A 15,616-nucleotide genomic window follows, 5' to 3' on the forward strand; every position below is an offset into this window, starting at 1 on the left:
CATGAAATACTATCAGGAGAAAAATCCTGTTAGAATGAAAGACGCATACAGTTATTGTTGTTTAGTTGCTAAGTTGCACCCAACTCTTTTGCAGCCCCATGGACTATAGTCTGCCAGGTCTTCTCTTCATGGGATTTCCCAGGCAAGAATACAGGAGTGGATTGCCATTTCCTCTTTCAGGGGATCTTCCTAACCCAGGCATCAAACCTTTGTCTCCTACGTTGGCAGGAGGGTTCTTTACCACTGAGCCACCAGGGAAGCCTACCCATGCAGTATGTGTGTGAGTCACTCAGTCGTGTCGGACACTTTGTGATCCCATGGACTGTAGCCTGCTAGGCTCCTCTGTCCATGGGATTCTCCAGGCAAGAATACTGGAGTGGGTTGCTATTACCTTCTCCAGGGGATCTTCTCAACCAGGGATTGAACCCAGGTCTCCCACTTTGCGGACAGATTCTTTACCATCTAAGCCTCCAGGGAAACCCATACAGTAGCAGACCACTGTTAATAATAAAAGGAAACGTAACATTTGGCTAAAGCATATTGTCAAGCTAAAAACTATTCATCTCTTTTTTGTTGTTGTTCAGTTACTGTGTCTGACTCTTTGTGACCCCATGAACTGCAACATGCCAGGCTTCTCTGTCCTTCACTATCTCCGGGTTTGCTCAAATCATGTCCATTGAGTCATTGATGCCATCCAGCCATCTCATCCTCTGTTGCCCCCTTCTCTTGCCCTCAGTCTTTTCCAGCATCAGTGTTTTTTCCAAGTGAGTTGGCTATTAACATCAGGTGGCCAAAATATTGGAGCTTCAACAACAGTGCTTCCAGTGAATATTCAAGGTTGATTTTCTTTAGGATTGACTGGTTTGTTCTCCTTGCTGTCCAGGGGACTCTCAAGTCTTTTCCAGCACTGAGTTAGAAAACATCAGTTCTTCTGTGCTCAGTCTTCTTTATGGTCCAACTCTTAACATCCATACATGACTACTGGGAAACCTGTAGCTTTGACTATACAGACCTTTGTCAGCAAAGTGACATCTCTGCTGTTTAATATGTTGTCTAGATTTGGCATAGCTTTTCTTCCAAGGAGCAAGCGTCTTTGAATTTCATGGCTGCAGTCACCATGCACAGTGCTTTTGGAGCCCATGAAAATGAAGTCTGTCACTGCTTCCATTTTTTCCTTTTCTATCTGCCATAAAGTTATGGGGCCGGATGCCATGATCGTTTTTTTTGAATGTTGAATTTTAAACCAGCCTTTTCACTCTCATAAAGAAACTCTTTAGTTCCTTCTCACTTTTCTGCCATTAGAGTGGTATCCTGTGCAAGGCAGGAGATGTGGGTTCGATCCCTGAGTCGGGAAGATCCTCTGGAGGAGAGCATGGCAACCCGCTCCAGTATTCTTGTCCAGAAAATCCCATTGACAGAGGAGCCTGGTGGGCTGCGGTCCATGGGGTCGTAAAGACTGAGACACGACAGAAGCGACTGAGCACTGCTGCTCCTCTCACTTACCAAGCTCTTTAACGATGAACAAATCTGTTTTGATTTCTTCATCTTTTCTTCTGACCTTGATGCTGGAACTTGCGAATAATCTTTAGAGTATTTCCGTGTATAACTGCACATTGTTTAAGTTTTCCCTGCCCTTTTCGTTGTATGTTTTATTTGGAAGGCAAAGTAATAACCATTTTCTCCAAAACTAGTGTACAAAAGAACAATAATCTCAGAAAAGAATAATTTAGCATCAAGATTTATTTAGTGGGTATGACACATGAACAGTTGCCATTTGAATTTGAATTTTTGTTAGTTTCACTTAAAATTTATCTTTCCTGCTGTGCGGTCTGATGCAGTGAAAACTCAATCTGCAAGTTCTCTGGGCTCTCCTCCTCTTTGTATTAATTAGATCTAACCCGCTTTGAAACTTTTTAATAAAAAGGAGCCTGTAAACCTAGATGGGGTGTATAGTGTGGATCCTAGCAATTTCCTGCCCTTCTCAATGCTGTGAGTAGCAGAGCAACCTCAGGTCTGTCTCTCAAGTGTGTATTAGACTTGGTTCTTGAATCTGCAGAAAGCCATGTGTGAATACTGACAATGATAGATTGTCCAGACTGAAAAAACTTAATTCTCCCATTAGTGAATGTTTAATGTAAGAGGGAATCATGATTGCAGTTTCATATTACTTCATGGAAAAATTATTTGCTGTTTGCTCACTTTTTACATTGATCTGGTAGTTGATTGTATTTGAAATACATTTATATATTGTTACCTATTATTTTGGATTGAGACTAACCTTTATATTGTTTTACCACTATTTTTTGAAGAGGAAAAGAGGCATTCTGTTTAAAACAATTTTTTTTCAACTTTAGCTTTATTTTGTTCTTTTGAATTTTATTATTATACATATCTGTTATTCTTATTTTGAAAATGTTAGTACTGCATTTTCTGCCTGTTTTATGATCATTGGAAAACTAATGGGGAAATTATAAAGCAATGAGAAAAGGTGCTTAAAAGAATAATCTTCTGTTGTTTTTCTTTTGAGAAAAATACTGCCACTTTTCTAAGAACCCCAAGGATGAGGGTTTTACATCTTTTATAAATTCTACTCTTAGACGAGAAGGGAAATAGTCATTACTACATGTCTTCCTTTTTATTTTCATAGCCAACATTGTGAACCTGTCATATGTCAGACATTGTGATAGGCATTTATATTATTTTATGTAATTCTTATACCAATTTTATGAAATGTGTGCTTCTTTTATCTCCTTGTTTTGGTGAGAAAATGAGAGTAAGTTGCCTAAAACTGTACAGCTAATAAGTGAACTGTGATTTGATTACATATTTGTTTGGCACATCTTTAATGATTATGAAAACTGACACCAGTCTTTCAGTAGACACTTAATAAATATCTATTGAAAGGTAAATGTGCCTTATCCGGTTGGCTTAAGAAGAATTGTTATGAATGTGTAGTGAGATTTACACTTACTAGATAAGTTTACAGATTGCTAATTTTCCCTCTCTTCCTGTAGGAAAAAAGACTGAAAGAAAGGGAAGCCAGAAGAGAAGCCAGTAAGAGACAAGCAAAGGTAAGGGTTTATATTTTAATGAGAAAAATGTTTGTAGCATTGAGTGGAATTTAAATCTTCTTTTCCATATGCATTTTATATTTATTTATACATCATGACAGTTGAATTGGATTTAAGTCTGTATGTGTGTGTCATTTGCTTTCTCATATTCGTTTGTTTCTTCGAGATAGTTTGTTTATAGGGCTTCATCTTCCTACTTTCACCGTCTTATTCTGTTTTGTGCATACTAAGTATAGGAAATGGTTGACTGCGGGTCAGACCTGGTGGGATTTTATTGTATTTCATCTTCAGACTATGGAGGCAGCCTGTGCAAACCCAGCTTGATAACAGCCTTGAAAGCATTGGTTGCTTCAGCTCCTAGAACCTAAGGGAAAGCACTCTGTGTCTCCCACCTTCACTAAATTCTGTAAACAAAATTTTAACAGCTGTATATGTAGTTTCTTTCAAATATTTGTACAATTATAAACACCATCATCTATGTGCGGCTGTAATTTTTATCTGGTATGTGTGACACCATGGAAAATTCAGCCTCTGCATTCTGAGGACATGTAATAGAAATGATTTCCACAAACCAGGGCACAGAAATGCATGTCATTTCTCATGCTGTATCTCACTGTGCTTTGCCTGACTGGCTGTGATTTCTTCTGAGCAGTTAGCAAAGATCCGACTCCCTTGAGTAAACCCATCATGTTCTTTGTCATTTTTTTCCATGCACTTAAAGAACAAGTTAGAGATGATAACTCATGCTATAGTTCTAAAGTGGGAAGCAATTACTCTTCAGTATAAGATGAAAAGACTGCTTACATTCAGTATTAAATATCACTCTGTCGTCAAAGGTGCCCGAAAACGAGAACTACAGTGTGCGTGCACCCTGACTTGCTAAATCAGGTGGTGGAGTCTGCATTTGCATTTAAAATGCAGATGTGAACAGTCATGGCATAGAAATGAGATCTCAGGAACTATAGTGGGAAAAATTTAAATTTAAGAAGAAAATCTTAAATCTAATGAAAGCATTTGGAGTTTATGAATATTGCATGTTCAGCATAAAGATAAACCATTTTATGTTACTAAATAGCCCCTATTTCTTTCTGTGAATGAAATTATAAAATGAAAGATATAATCTGGAGCCAAAAGAAAGGCCTGTCACTGTATTTGCTTTGTGTGTATTGGTGCATATTTATATATATTACTAAATATGGTTTATTTTCTGTACTTATTGATACTGTATGCTTCATCTTTCATAGTGGTTTAAACTGTAAGAAAGAAATTGCTCTCACCCTTGAGCCTGCCTCTTGTGCTTCTTCTCTTTCCCTACAAGTTGCTGTATATATTTTGTTTTGATACATTGCCAGCTGGGAAATGAAAAGCGGTAAAGGCCTTCAGAGTTAGATTTTGCCACTGGGATCGACCTCTAAAGTGAACTCCTCAAGCCAAGCCCACCCCTCTGCTCTGCACCCCTTCCCATGTCTGTCATGTGTGTTTGTTTCCTGATGTGTGAGAAAGGAGGAGGACTTCCTTGTCAAAAGGTTGTTTCATTTACATACAAGCGCTAAGGGCTGTATTGAGAACAAAGAATAGAACAACTGACTTTGTTGCACAGCCAAGAGCTTTCAGTAGACTCTGTTTCAGTATTGTTCTGAGTAGTCAAGCTGCCTGCATTTCATAGCCTTGTGTGAGTGCTCAGAGACACCAGCCCCTTTAGAAGAGTGATGTTGGCAGAGAGATGTGAGGACAGGTTGTAGCCAGGACTCACATTGCTCAGGATACCAGGGGCGGCAGCAGTGACAGATTCAGGCCAACTCAGGGAGGCCGAGGAGTTGGCTCGGGTTACCCTGTATGTACCCAGCTTCTTTGCAAATGACAGTTGTAGAAGCGGAGGTGCTGGAGCTTTCCAGATGCCCCTTTGGAAACAGACCCAGAAGATGTTGGAGGGACTCTGTAAGAGGTGATGGCCCAAGGTTCTGTAATAGATATCTAAGAATAAATGTATGAGCTAGATTATGGGTTTTCCAATTGTGTGTGTGAGTTTGTGTGTGCATGTGTGCAAACATGCTTTAAGTGATGGATATGGCTGGTTTCAGAGTAAATTTTATCTTCTTTCTAATATGGTTAAACATTGTGTGACTTGAGGCTGTTGCCTTCTGAGGCCTTCTGGTCAGCTTAAGTGCAGAGCATCCTTCAGTCACTGAATCTATATCTAAAGGATTCCTTAGTGGTAAAAGAAAGTGGTGACTTACTATACCACCAGAGATGTGGTCTTACCCATTTATAGCTATTTTAAGAAGTCAATGCATAGAAACAGAAGTGTGAGAAAGGAAGACTTCCAGAGCTGTTTTCTCCCTTGTTTTGTGCTTCATTTAGCGAACCTCATGTTACAGGAGAGGAATATAGAAGACACAGTGTAGTTACTTTAGAAACTGGAAAAATGTATTAGAATGAAAGTTGATAAAATTATCTTTATTACCCAGAAAAGAGAAGGTTTAATGATATTGTGAGTTTATAATTTTATAAATGATGCTTGGTAGTTATCTTTTTCCCAACAAAGTAAGTATTTTGAATAAAAATTGCTTTAAAGTTAGAATGTAGTAAAATAAAGTTGGAATGGACTTCCCAGAAAGCTGATTCAACTTTTTGCTAAAAGATATGTCTAAGATCTGCTTAAAATACGTTATATTCAGTGCCAGGAGTTACAGAGAAATATGAAGTTGAAACTCTAAGAAAGTTTTCGGGGTGCCCAATGTCTAGTGATTTGAGAGATAGAGGTCTTTGGGTATTTAAACTTTCCTTAGCAGAGAAATATTTGAACTATTAAAGAATATTTGACTTTTACTTTAGCTAACGGAATATTGTATGTTCTTATAAGTTAGAAATTTTAAACTGGCACAAGAAAAAGTAGTTGGAGCAATAATGAATAGACCACTTTGCTTTTTGGATTCAGGGTGGTTATATAATCCTAGAAATACAGCTTTACCTCATTATCCAGCTAGATTTCCTCATGTTACTTTGATGGTCTCAAGTGTTTGTACCAACCTCCAGGTGGCTTGATGAAACTGAATACCGAGTATGAAGGAGCAAAGAGTAGGAAACAGCTTAGTTTCCTGAAAGTTAAGCATTGCTTCGACTATATTACTGATGGTGCTTATAGTTCGTATTTTTAGGTATGGGAGAAATTATATGAAAACAATGTTTAAAATGATGTTGTACATTTTGAGGTTGAATTGTATAGCCACCATAAATTTTAGCTTTATTTTCTCCTTGTTTTATTTGGTTTTTTTGTTTGTTTCTTTTTTTTTTTTTTGTAATTCTAAGGCACTTTATTAATGTACTTATACAACAGTAAAATAGTTTCTTGGATACCTAAAGTGGTTTTGGTTAATTCTTTCACAATAGGAATAGAAGAAGTTGTGTAATTTTAGAACTTGAATATCCTTGAGAGATACTCTGGAGGTGTTTCCTGAAACTGGTTTATAATATCTTTTTCTCCAGCTAGCAATAGTTTCATGAAGCAAACCTAAATTTATTTATTTTGATATTATGTTCTTTCAAAATATTTTTGAACTTTTCCTGTCCATGAAATGTAAGAACGTGAAACATCCACTCATCTATTCCAGCAATTTTAAATAGTACACTGGATAGCCTAGGGGTTCTGCTGAGGTATCCCCCAGGACACAAGAGGGTTATTTGGGCAGAAATCTAGGCTCCCATTTTGTCTTCATTCAGAACATCCCTGTTATATTCTCTGTGTGTACAGAAGCTTCCAGGGAAACTTTTGTTTGAGATAGTGCTTCTACTTACATACATAAATCCATACATACATGTTATTTTTTAAGAACCCAGGGACTTTCCTGGTGGCCCAGTAGCTCAGACTCTGTCCTCCCAGTGCAGGGGGCCCAGGTTTGACCCCTGGTCAGGGAGCTAGATCCCACATGCTGCAACTGAATATCAAAGATATTCCAAAGATTCCATGTGCCGCAGTGAAGATTGAAGGTTCCCTGTGCCACAAATAAAACCTGGCACAGCCAAATAAATAAATATTAAAAGAAAAAAATGTACTCAAATAAATTAAAACTAAAAACAAGTAAATGACTTAACATCGTCCATGGGTTCTTTGATGGCAGAACTGCTGTGTGTACTCAGGCTCACTGAGTCCTCATTTCCAGTTATTCTTACTGCCCCATACTGTTTTTGTATGTTACTTTATACCTCTTGTACTTTTTATTTCTTTAAAAACAAACCAGATCTGTGGTACATAGGCTAACAATTATTCATAGAAAATTACTAATAACAAATACCTTGAGTAAGGAGAGAACTCCAGACTAAGTCTGGAAAGCAGTCTGTATCTCAGTTGCTGGCTGACCCCTTGATCTGAGCCAAATGTGTAACAAAAAGTATATCTTACTGTACGCTCATCTGCTAAAGGATTATCTTTCCTCTTAGAGCTACAAGTAGACGTTAATAAATGTTAGTAATGGTTACTCCCACCTTTTCCTGCGTCTTAAGCCTTTGCATTTATTTCCTTTTGACAGGGCTTTATTGACTGACACCTAATGAATATTTTTATTTTAAGAGGAGATGCCTCCCCATTCCACGTTTCATATAAATTTTCTAACACCTCTTTCCTTTTTTGACATTTATAACTGAAATATTTAACTGTTCTCTTTCTTTATTTTTAATGTGTTTAGAATTTCAAGGGCTCTAGAAGATTAGTTTATTTTAAACCAAACAGCTTTTAGAAAACACAGTAATGAAACTGTAAGTTTGTTTATAGTCCCAATTCCCAGTGAAAGCAAAGGTGCTCCCTGAAAGTAAATTACTCTCCCATATGAAGGGTCTGAACTCTCACAGGGCACTGTTTGCTGTACTGATACAATCACTTATTTAATGGTGCCCTAAATGAGTCATTCACTTTCTCTAAGCCAGCTATTCAAATAATACCATATTTTAGTGCTATAATAAGACCCATTATGCTGTCCTTCTTCTTGTATACACAACATTGAGTCTTTATAGACTTTTTTCCCTTTAGTGTCTACCTGAATTAGCAGTGAAAACCCATGTAGCTTTTATTGTCATTCTAATGTTGATGTGGTTTGCTTGGAGATTAATGTAGTGGCTTTGAATTCCAACCCACTCCCCCCAAGCCTCTTTCTTTCTTTGGTGATAATGCAGAAGGCGATTACTAAATTTGAACCTTTAACCATCTTGGATTAATTAAGAGATACTTCTAGTGTTTACTGCCAGAGAATCATCCTGTTCTAGTCATGAAGATTCAAAAGTTAAGTATGGGAGTTAACTATGGGAGCAGGAACAGTTCTAGTTATGCATATCATCCACATGCTGTTCTTTTAACACTCAGCTAATTGGTCTTTCTTAAAAAGATTTTTCCAACCCTCTCAGATGTAATGGACTCCTCCTTTTGTAACTTCTACTCCAGTCTCTTTTATGAAGCGTCTGATAGTTTATAACACTTAATTGGACAGGTGTCTGTTTTTCCCACTCTGCTCTAAGTCTTGTTTGTATTCCTTAGCACAGTGCTTGGTTTATAATAAGCACTTAATAAATGTTTCAATGAATGAGGGAGTGAATAAGTGGTTTAAGGGATACAGACCACTGGCTGTAAAATTCTTTATTATGGTAAAATATTTCCTAAAATTTACTGCTTTAGCCATTTTTATATGTACCATTTGGCGGCATTAATTACATTCACATTTCTGTGAACAACTGCCAACTATCCATTTCCAGAATCCTCTCATCATCCTGAACTGAAACTCCGTGGCCCTTAAACAGTAAGTCTCCATTCCTGCCTCTCCCAAGAGTGTAAACTTTTAAAGAGGAAACTCAGTCTTTAGCAGGTGAGAAAATAGAGGTCTTAAATGAATAGGTGATTTTTCCAGAGTCTTATAGTTAAGTAACACCAAAATGGGGCTAGACCCCAGGTCTCTGAGTGATTATGTGTGTGCTTTTCATTCTGCCTTAAACTCTCTCTATAACAATATGTGAAATACCAAGAAGTACTGAATGTATCAAGGTGTCACATTTTAAAATATAATAAAATGAAGTTATTAATACTAATCTTAGTCACAAGCTCAACATTTATTAAGGGTTGTAACCCAAGTAATACTGTGAGTTTCAGTAGCATCAGTGTTAAACTTATCAAAAGATTTAAAAAAGAATATCCATTTTTTCTTCCAGAATAAATAGGAATAAATAAACTCATGATGACATTAGTTTGGAATATAACTTTCAAGGCCAATATAAAGCATAATAGTAACTAATAGCAGCTATAATTTATTAGGGCTTCCCTGGTGCCTCAGATGGTAAAGAATCTGCCTGCAGTGCAAAAGACCTGGGTGTGATCCCTGGGTCAGGAAGATCGCCTGGAGAAGGAAACAGCAAGCCACTCCAGTATTCTTGCCTGGGAAATCCCATGGATAGAAGAGCCTAGGGGGCTACAGTCCATGAGGTCACAAAGAGTCAGATACAGCTGAGCAAATTAGAATTTCATTTCATCATTTATCGACTGCCTATTCTGTTACAAATACTGTAACTAAAGGCTTCACATACATTATTTCTTTAATCCTCATGAACAATAATATGAGCTGGTATTATCTTTATTTCCTAGATGAAGAAGGATTATGCAGTTTCCCCAAGATCACATAGCTAAGGATATCACAGAGCTCTGATTCAAATCTACTATACTAGACTAAAAGAGCCTTGATGCTTAGCATAAGGCCATACTGTCACCTCATTTTCAAGGAAAGTCAAGAGTATTCACATTTTAGTACTCTCACCTAGTGAACAGCAACTGAGATTTTTCATAGCTGGCACATAGTAAATGCTTATAAATACTTTTTGAGCACATCAGTGAAATGCAGGTATATTTATTCTATAAGTTAGCATAATCCTATGTCAGTCATGTCTGACTCTTTGCCACCCTATGGACTGTAGCCAGCCAGGCTCCTCTGTCCATGGGATTCTCCAGGCAAGAATACTAGAGTGGGTTGCCATTCCTCTCCAGGGGATCTTCCTGACCCAGAGACTGAATTTGCATCTCCTGCATTGCAGGCAGGTTCTTTATCGCTGAGCCACCAGGGAAGCCCACAGTTGCACGATTTCTGCCGAATTGTGAATGTACCCAGTATTCCCCGGGCTCTCCAAGCTGATGCTCCTCTCCTCCCCCATCTTGTTTATTCAGCACAATTTCAAACAAACTCATTAACCTACAATCACTGCAGATGGTGACTGCAGCCATGAAATTAAAAGACACTTACTCCTTGGAAGGAAAGTTATGACCAACCTAGATAGCATGTTGAAAAGCAGAGACATTATTTTGCCAACAAAGGTCTGTCTAGTCAAGGCTATGGTTTTTCCAGTGGTCATGTATGGATATGAGAGTTGGACTGTGAAGAAAGCTGAGTGCCAAAGAATTGATGCTTTTGAACTGTGGGGTTGGAGAAGACTCTTGAGAGTCCCTTGGACTGCAAGGAGACCCAACCAGTCCATTCTGAAGGAGATCAACCCTGGGTGTTCTTTGGAAGGAATGATGCTAAAGCTGAAACTCCAATACTTTGGCCACCTCATGCGAAGGATTGACTCATTGGAAAAGACTCTGATGCTGGGAGGGATTGGGGGCAGGAGGAAAAGGGGACGACAGAGCATGAGATGGCTGGATGGCATCACCGACTCAATGGACGTGAGTTTGAGTGAACTCCGGGAGATGGTGATGGACAGGGAGGCCTGGCGTGCTGTGATTCATGGGGTCACAAAGAGTCAGACACGACTGAGCGACTGAACTGAAGGTTATAGATGGTTAACATTAAAACAGAATGTATGACACTCTTAGGCAATCAGGATCTCTTTAGAATACTTGATCCGTACCCTATTTGCTAATAATGTGCTCAGTCGCTCAGTCTTGTCTGACCCTTTGTGACCCTGTGGACTGTAGCCTGCCATGTTCTTCTGTCTATGAGATTTCCCAGGCGAGAATACTGGAATGGGTTGCTGTTTCCTTCTTCGGGGGATTTTCCTGACCCAGGGATTGAATTTACGTCTCTTCCTCCACAGGTGATTTCTTTACCGCTGAGCCACCAGGGAAGCCTGTCCCAGTGTGTACACATTGATTGACTTTCCTTTTCTTTCCCCTTTTTACTAACTTAGACATTCTCAAGCTTTAGTGTAATTGAATACAGAAAGCTATGTCTATTGTAGTTTATGAGTGATAAAAGGAACGTTCTTTGGTAGTTTGATCACGATGATTGTCACCTTGCCTGTGGTTTTGGAACCTAACCTCCATTGGAGTTATGAGACTTCATTCTGTCATTTAGTACCTTGCTCACAAAAACTTTTTGATCATCCGCATCAATGGATCCTGCTAAAACTACTTTGTTGGCAATGTCATGTTGAATATTTGATGCCGTTTAACATAGATGCTTGAATAATTGCAGTCTTATTAAAATTAAAATGTGGTTAGACAGTGAAAGAGTGAGCATAAAGATGTAGGTCTGTCTTCACCTCCTGGCTCATGACCGCTGAAGGCCATGCAGGGGGGTGTTAAGATTAAGGATGATCTTAAGCATGTGCTATGTGAGCCATTAACCCTGAGAACAAGAAGAAATTTTTGAGAAAACAAGTCATATTTAGACCAGATTAATCTGAGACAATTTTTGAGACAGAATTTAATGACAGTTTTAGGAGGGACTTCCTTGGTGGTCCAGTGGCTAAGACCTCCACACTCCCAATTCAGGGGATGCAGGTTTGATCCCTGGTCAGGGAACTAGATACCACATGACACAACTGAGACCCAGCTCCAGCCCCCCCAAAATAACCAGTGAATATTCGGAGGGAGAGAGCCTTCATTCTTGAAAAGAGGGATGGCATACATGGAGAGGGATGAGAAGAACTGTTAAGAGTACTGAAAAAAAACCTTAAATGATTTTGTTTTATTTTCTAAAATATGCAAAATAAAAGTGTTCTAACCATATAAAATTGGAGGAAAATAGACTCAACATGTTTGAATAAGGTGTCAGAAAAGCACTCATGTGCTTACATTCTCTCTCATATGTATAAAATAAATGGATAAACATTTGAATATATATTGAATATATATATATATATATGGTCTTTTGTATATGTTATAGATGAACATTGTATTTTTAAATGGTCTGTTGGATTCTGCTTAGTTGGGTGGTCATTTAGATCCATTCCAAAACATTAGGACTCTGCGTTCAGATTGGACCAAACAACATCAAGTAATCCTTTTGATGCCCTTTATACTCAGTCATGGTTTATCCTCCTTATCTTAAGTTATAGATACTATGATGATTTATATTCTTTTTAAAAATTTAATTGAAGTATAGGTCAAATAGATTATTACATTAATTTTAGTTGTACAGCATAGTGATTCAACATTTGAGTACCTTATGAATTGAGCACCACAATAAGTCTGGTAACCATCTGTCACCATACACAGTTACTGGAATATTATCAAGTATGTTCCCTATGCTGTATATTATATGCCCATGACTTATTTATTTTATAACTCTTAAGTTAGTACGTCTTAATCCCCTTCACCTGTTCTGCTGCACTCCCCTCCACTCTGGTGACTGCTGAGTTGTTCTCTGTATCTGTGAGTCTGTATCTATTTTATTTTGTTTTGTTTTTTAGATTCGGTATATGAGTGAAATCATATGGTATTTGTTTGTCTGACTTAATTAGCATAATACCCTCTAGTTTCATCCACATTGTCACAAATGGCAAGGTGTCACTCTTCTTTATGGCTGAATGGTAGTCCATGGTGTATATATACCACCTCCTCTTTATCTATTCATTTGTCAGTGGACATTTCAGTTTCCTACTTTGGCTACTGTAAATAGTGCTGCAATGAAAATAGGGGTGCATATGTCTTTTCTAATTAGTGTTTTCATTTTCTTTGAATAACTAATTATAAATGGAATTGCTGGATCATATTGTAATTCTAGTTTTACTTTTCTGAAGAACTTAAATACTATTTCTCATACTACCTGTAGCAATTTACATTCCTACCAGTAGTGCGTGACAGTTTCCTTTTGCTACATCCTCACCAATTTTCGTTTTTTGTTATCTTTTTGCTAATAGCTATTCTAACAGGTATGCAGCAATGTCTCTTTGTGGTTTTGATTTGCATTTCTTTGAGCATCTTTTCCTGTGTCTGTTGGTCATCTGAATGTCTTTCTGGGAAAATGTCTATTCATGTCCTCTGCCTAATTTTTAATTAGGTTGTTTAGTGTTTTTGATATTGAGTGTAACTTCGTTGTATATTTTGGATATTAATCCCTTAACAGGTATATCATTTGCAAATATCTTCTCCCATTCATTCTGTAGGCCTCCTTTTTGTTTTATTGATGATTTCCTTCACTGTGCTAAAGCTGTTTAATTTGATGGAGTCCCATTTGTTTATTTTTGCTTTTCTTGAGCTTCCCTGAGGAGTTGCTGTTGTTGTTGTTCAGTCCCCCAGCCCTGTTTGACTCTTTTTGAACCATGCATGCCAGGCTTCCTTGTCTGTCACTGTTTCCCAGAGTTTGCTCAAACTCATGTCTGTTGAATCAGTGATGCCACCTAAGCATCTTGTCCTCTGTTGTTGCCTTCTCCTCCTGCCTTCAGTCTTTCCCAGCATCATGGTCTTTGCCAGTGAGTTGGCCCTTCATATCAGGTGGCCAAAGTTATGGAGCTTCAGCATCAATGAATGTTGAATTGATGTTCAGTGAATATTTAGGGTTAATTTTCTCTAAGATTGATTGGTTTGATCTTCTTGCAGTCCAAGGGACTCTCAAGAGTCTTCTCCAACACCGCTGTTCAAAACCGTCAATTCTTTGTTGCTCAGCTTTTTTTATTGTCCAGCTCTCACATCTGTGCACAAGTACTAGAAAAACCATAGCTTTGACTATATGGACCTTAGTCGGCAAAGTAACGTCTCTGCTTTTGAATATGCTATCTAGGTTGGTCATAACTTTTCTTCCAAGGAGTGAGCATCTTTTAATTTCATGACTGCAGTCACCATCTGCAGTGATTCTGGTGCCCCCCCAAATAAAGTCTGACACTGTTTCCACTGTTTCCCCATCTATTTCCCATGAAGTAGTGGGACTGGATGTCATGATCTTAGTTTTTGAATGTTGAATTTTAAGCCAGCTTTTTCACTCTCCTCTTTCACCTTCATCAAGTGGCTTTTTAGTTCCTCTTTCCTTTCTGCCATTAGGATGGTGTCATCTGCATATCTGAGGTTGTTGATATTTCTCCTGGCAATCTTAATTCCAGCTTGTGTTTCATCCAGCCTGGCATTTTGCGTGATGTACTCTGCATATAAGTTGAATAAGCAGGGTGACAATTCTGAACTCTCTTTTCTATTTCATTGATCCTGAAAGACTGATCAGTCTTTAGGAGACAGAGCCAAAAAAATATATATATATTGCTAAGACCCATGTCAAAGAGCATACATATTGCCTGTGTTTTTTTCCCCTTGTATTTTATGGTTTTAGGGTTTCCATTTAAATCTTTAATCCATTTTTAATTGACTTTTATATGTTGTATTGGTAAGTAGTCCATTTTTCTTCTTTCACAAGTAGCTTTTGTTGAGGTTTCTTTGCCTCAATATATATTTTTGGTTCCTTTGTCATAAATTAATTGATTGTATATAAGCATGGGCTTAATTCTGAACTCTGTTTTCTATTTCATTGATCCATGTGTCTGTTTTTATACTATTAAGATACAATTTTGATTACTACAGCTTTGTAATATAGTTTGAAATCAGGGCCCACGATACTTGGCAGCTTTGTTCATCTTTCTTAAGATGCTTTGGCTGCTTGGTGTCTTGTGAAGTTCCAACATATTTTAGGATTATGTGTTAAAGTTCTGTGAAAAATGCCATTGATATTTTGATAGAAATTGCATTGAATCTACAGATTGCTTTGGGATATATGAACAGTATTAATCCTTCCAGTCTATGTGCAAGGTGTACCTTTCCATTTATTTGTGTTGTCTTCAGTTTCTTTCATCTGTGTTCAATAGGTTTAAGAATACAGGTTTTCATCTCCTTAGTTAATTTATTCCTAGATATTTTATTCTTTGTGATTTGATAGTAAATGGTCTTGTTTGTTGATTTTTCTTTTAGAACATTATTAGTGTGTGGAAATACAATTGATTTTTGTATCCTGCAACTTTACTGAATTCATTTATTAGTTCTGATAGTTTTTTGTTGGAGTCTTTAGGGTTTTCTATATAGTGTTATGTCATTGGCAAATAGTGACTTTTACTTCTTCATTTCCAATTTGGATGCATTTTATCTCTTTTTCCTGTCTGGTTTCTGTGGTTAGAACTTCCAATACTATGTTGAAAAAAAGTGGTGAGAGTAGGCATTTTTTTCTTGTTCCTAATCTGAGAGAAAAAGCTCTCAGCCTTTCATTTTTGCCTATTATGTTAACTGTGGGTTTGTTATATATAGCCTTTATTATACTGAGGCATGTTCCTTCTGTGTTCACTTTCTGTGGAGTCTGTGTCATAAATGGAGGCTGAATTTT

General features: G+C 37.7%; 1 protein-coding gene across 1 annotated transcript in view; it reads left to right on the forward strand.

Moving 5' to 3' along the window:
- DDX10 (DEAD-box helicase 10) overlaps nucleotides 1–15,616 on the forward strand; it is a 319,725-nt gene that overhangs the window by 197,188 nt on the left and 106,921 nt on the right. Inside the window, exon 17 of the mRNA XM_069554961.1 lies at nucleotides 3,015–3,071. Within this exon, the coding sequence (XP_069411062.1) occupies nucleotides 3,015–3,071 (57 nt within the window). The remainder of the gene's footprint in view (nucleotides 1–3,014; nucleotides 3,072–15,616) is intronic.

The sequence above is a fragment of the Ovis canadensis genome, chromosome 15 (assembly GCF_042477335.2).
Source record: "Ovis canadensis isolate MfBH-ARS-UI-01 breed Bighorn chromosome 15, ARS-UI_OviCan_v2, whole genome shotgun sequence".
In the NCBI taxonomy this organism is placed as follows: domain Eukaryota; kingdom Metazoa; phylum Chordata; class Mammalia; order Artiodactyla; family Bovidae; genus Ovis; species Ovis canadensis.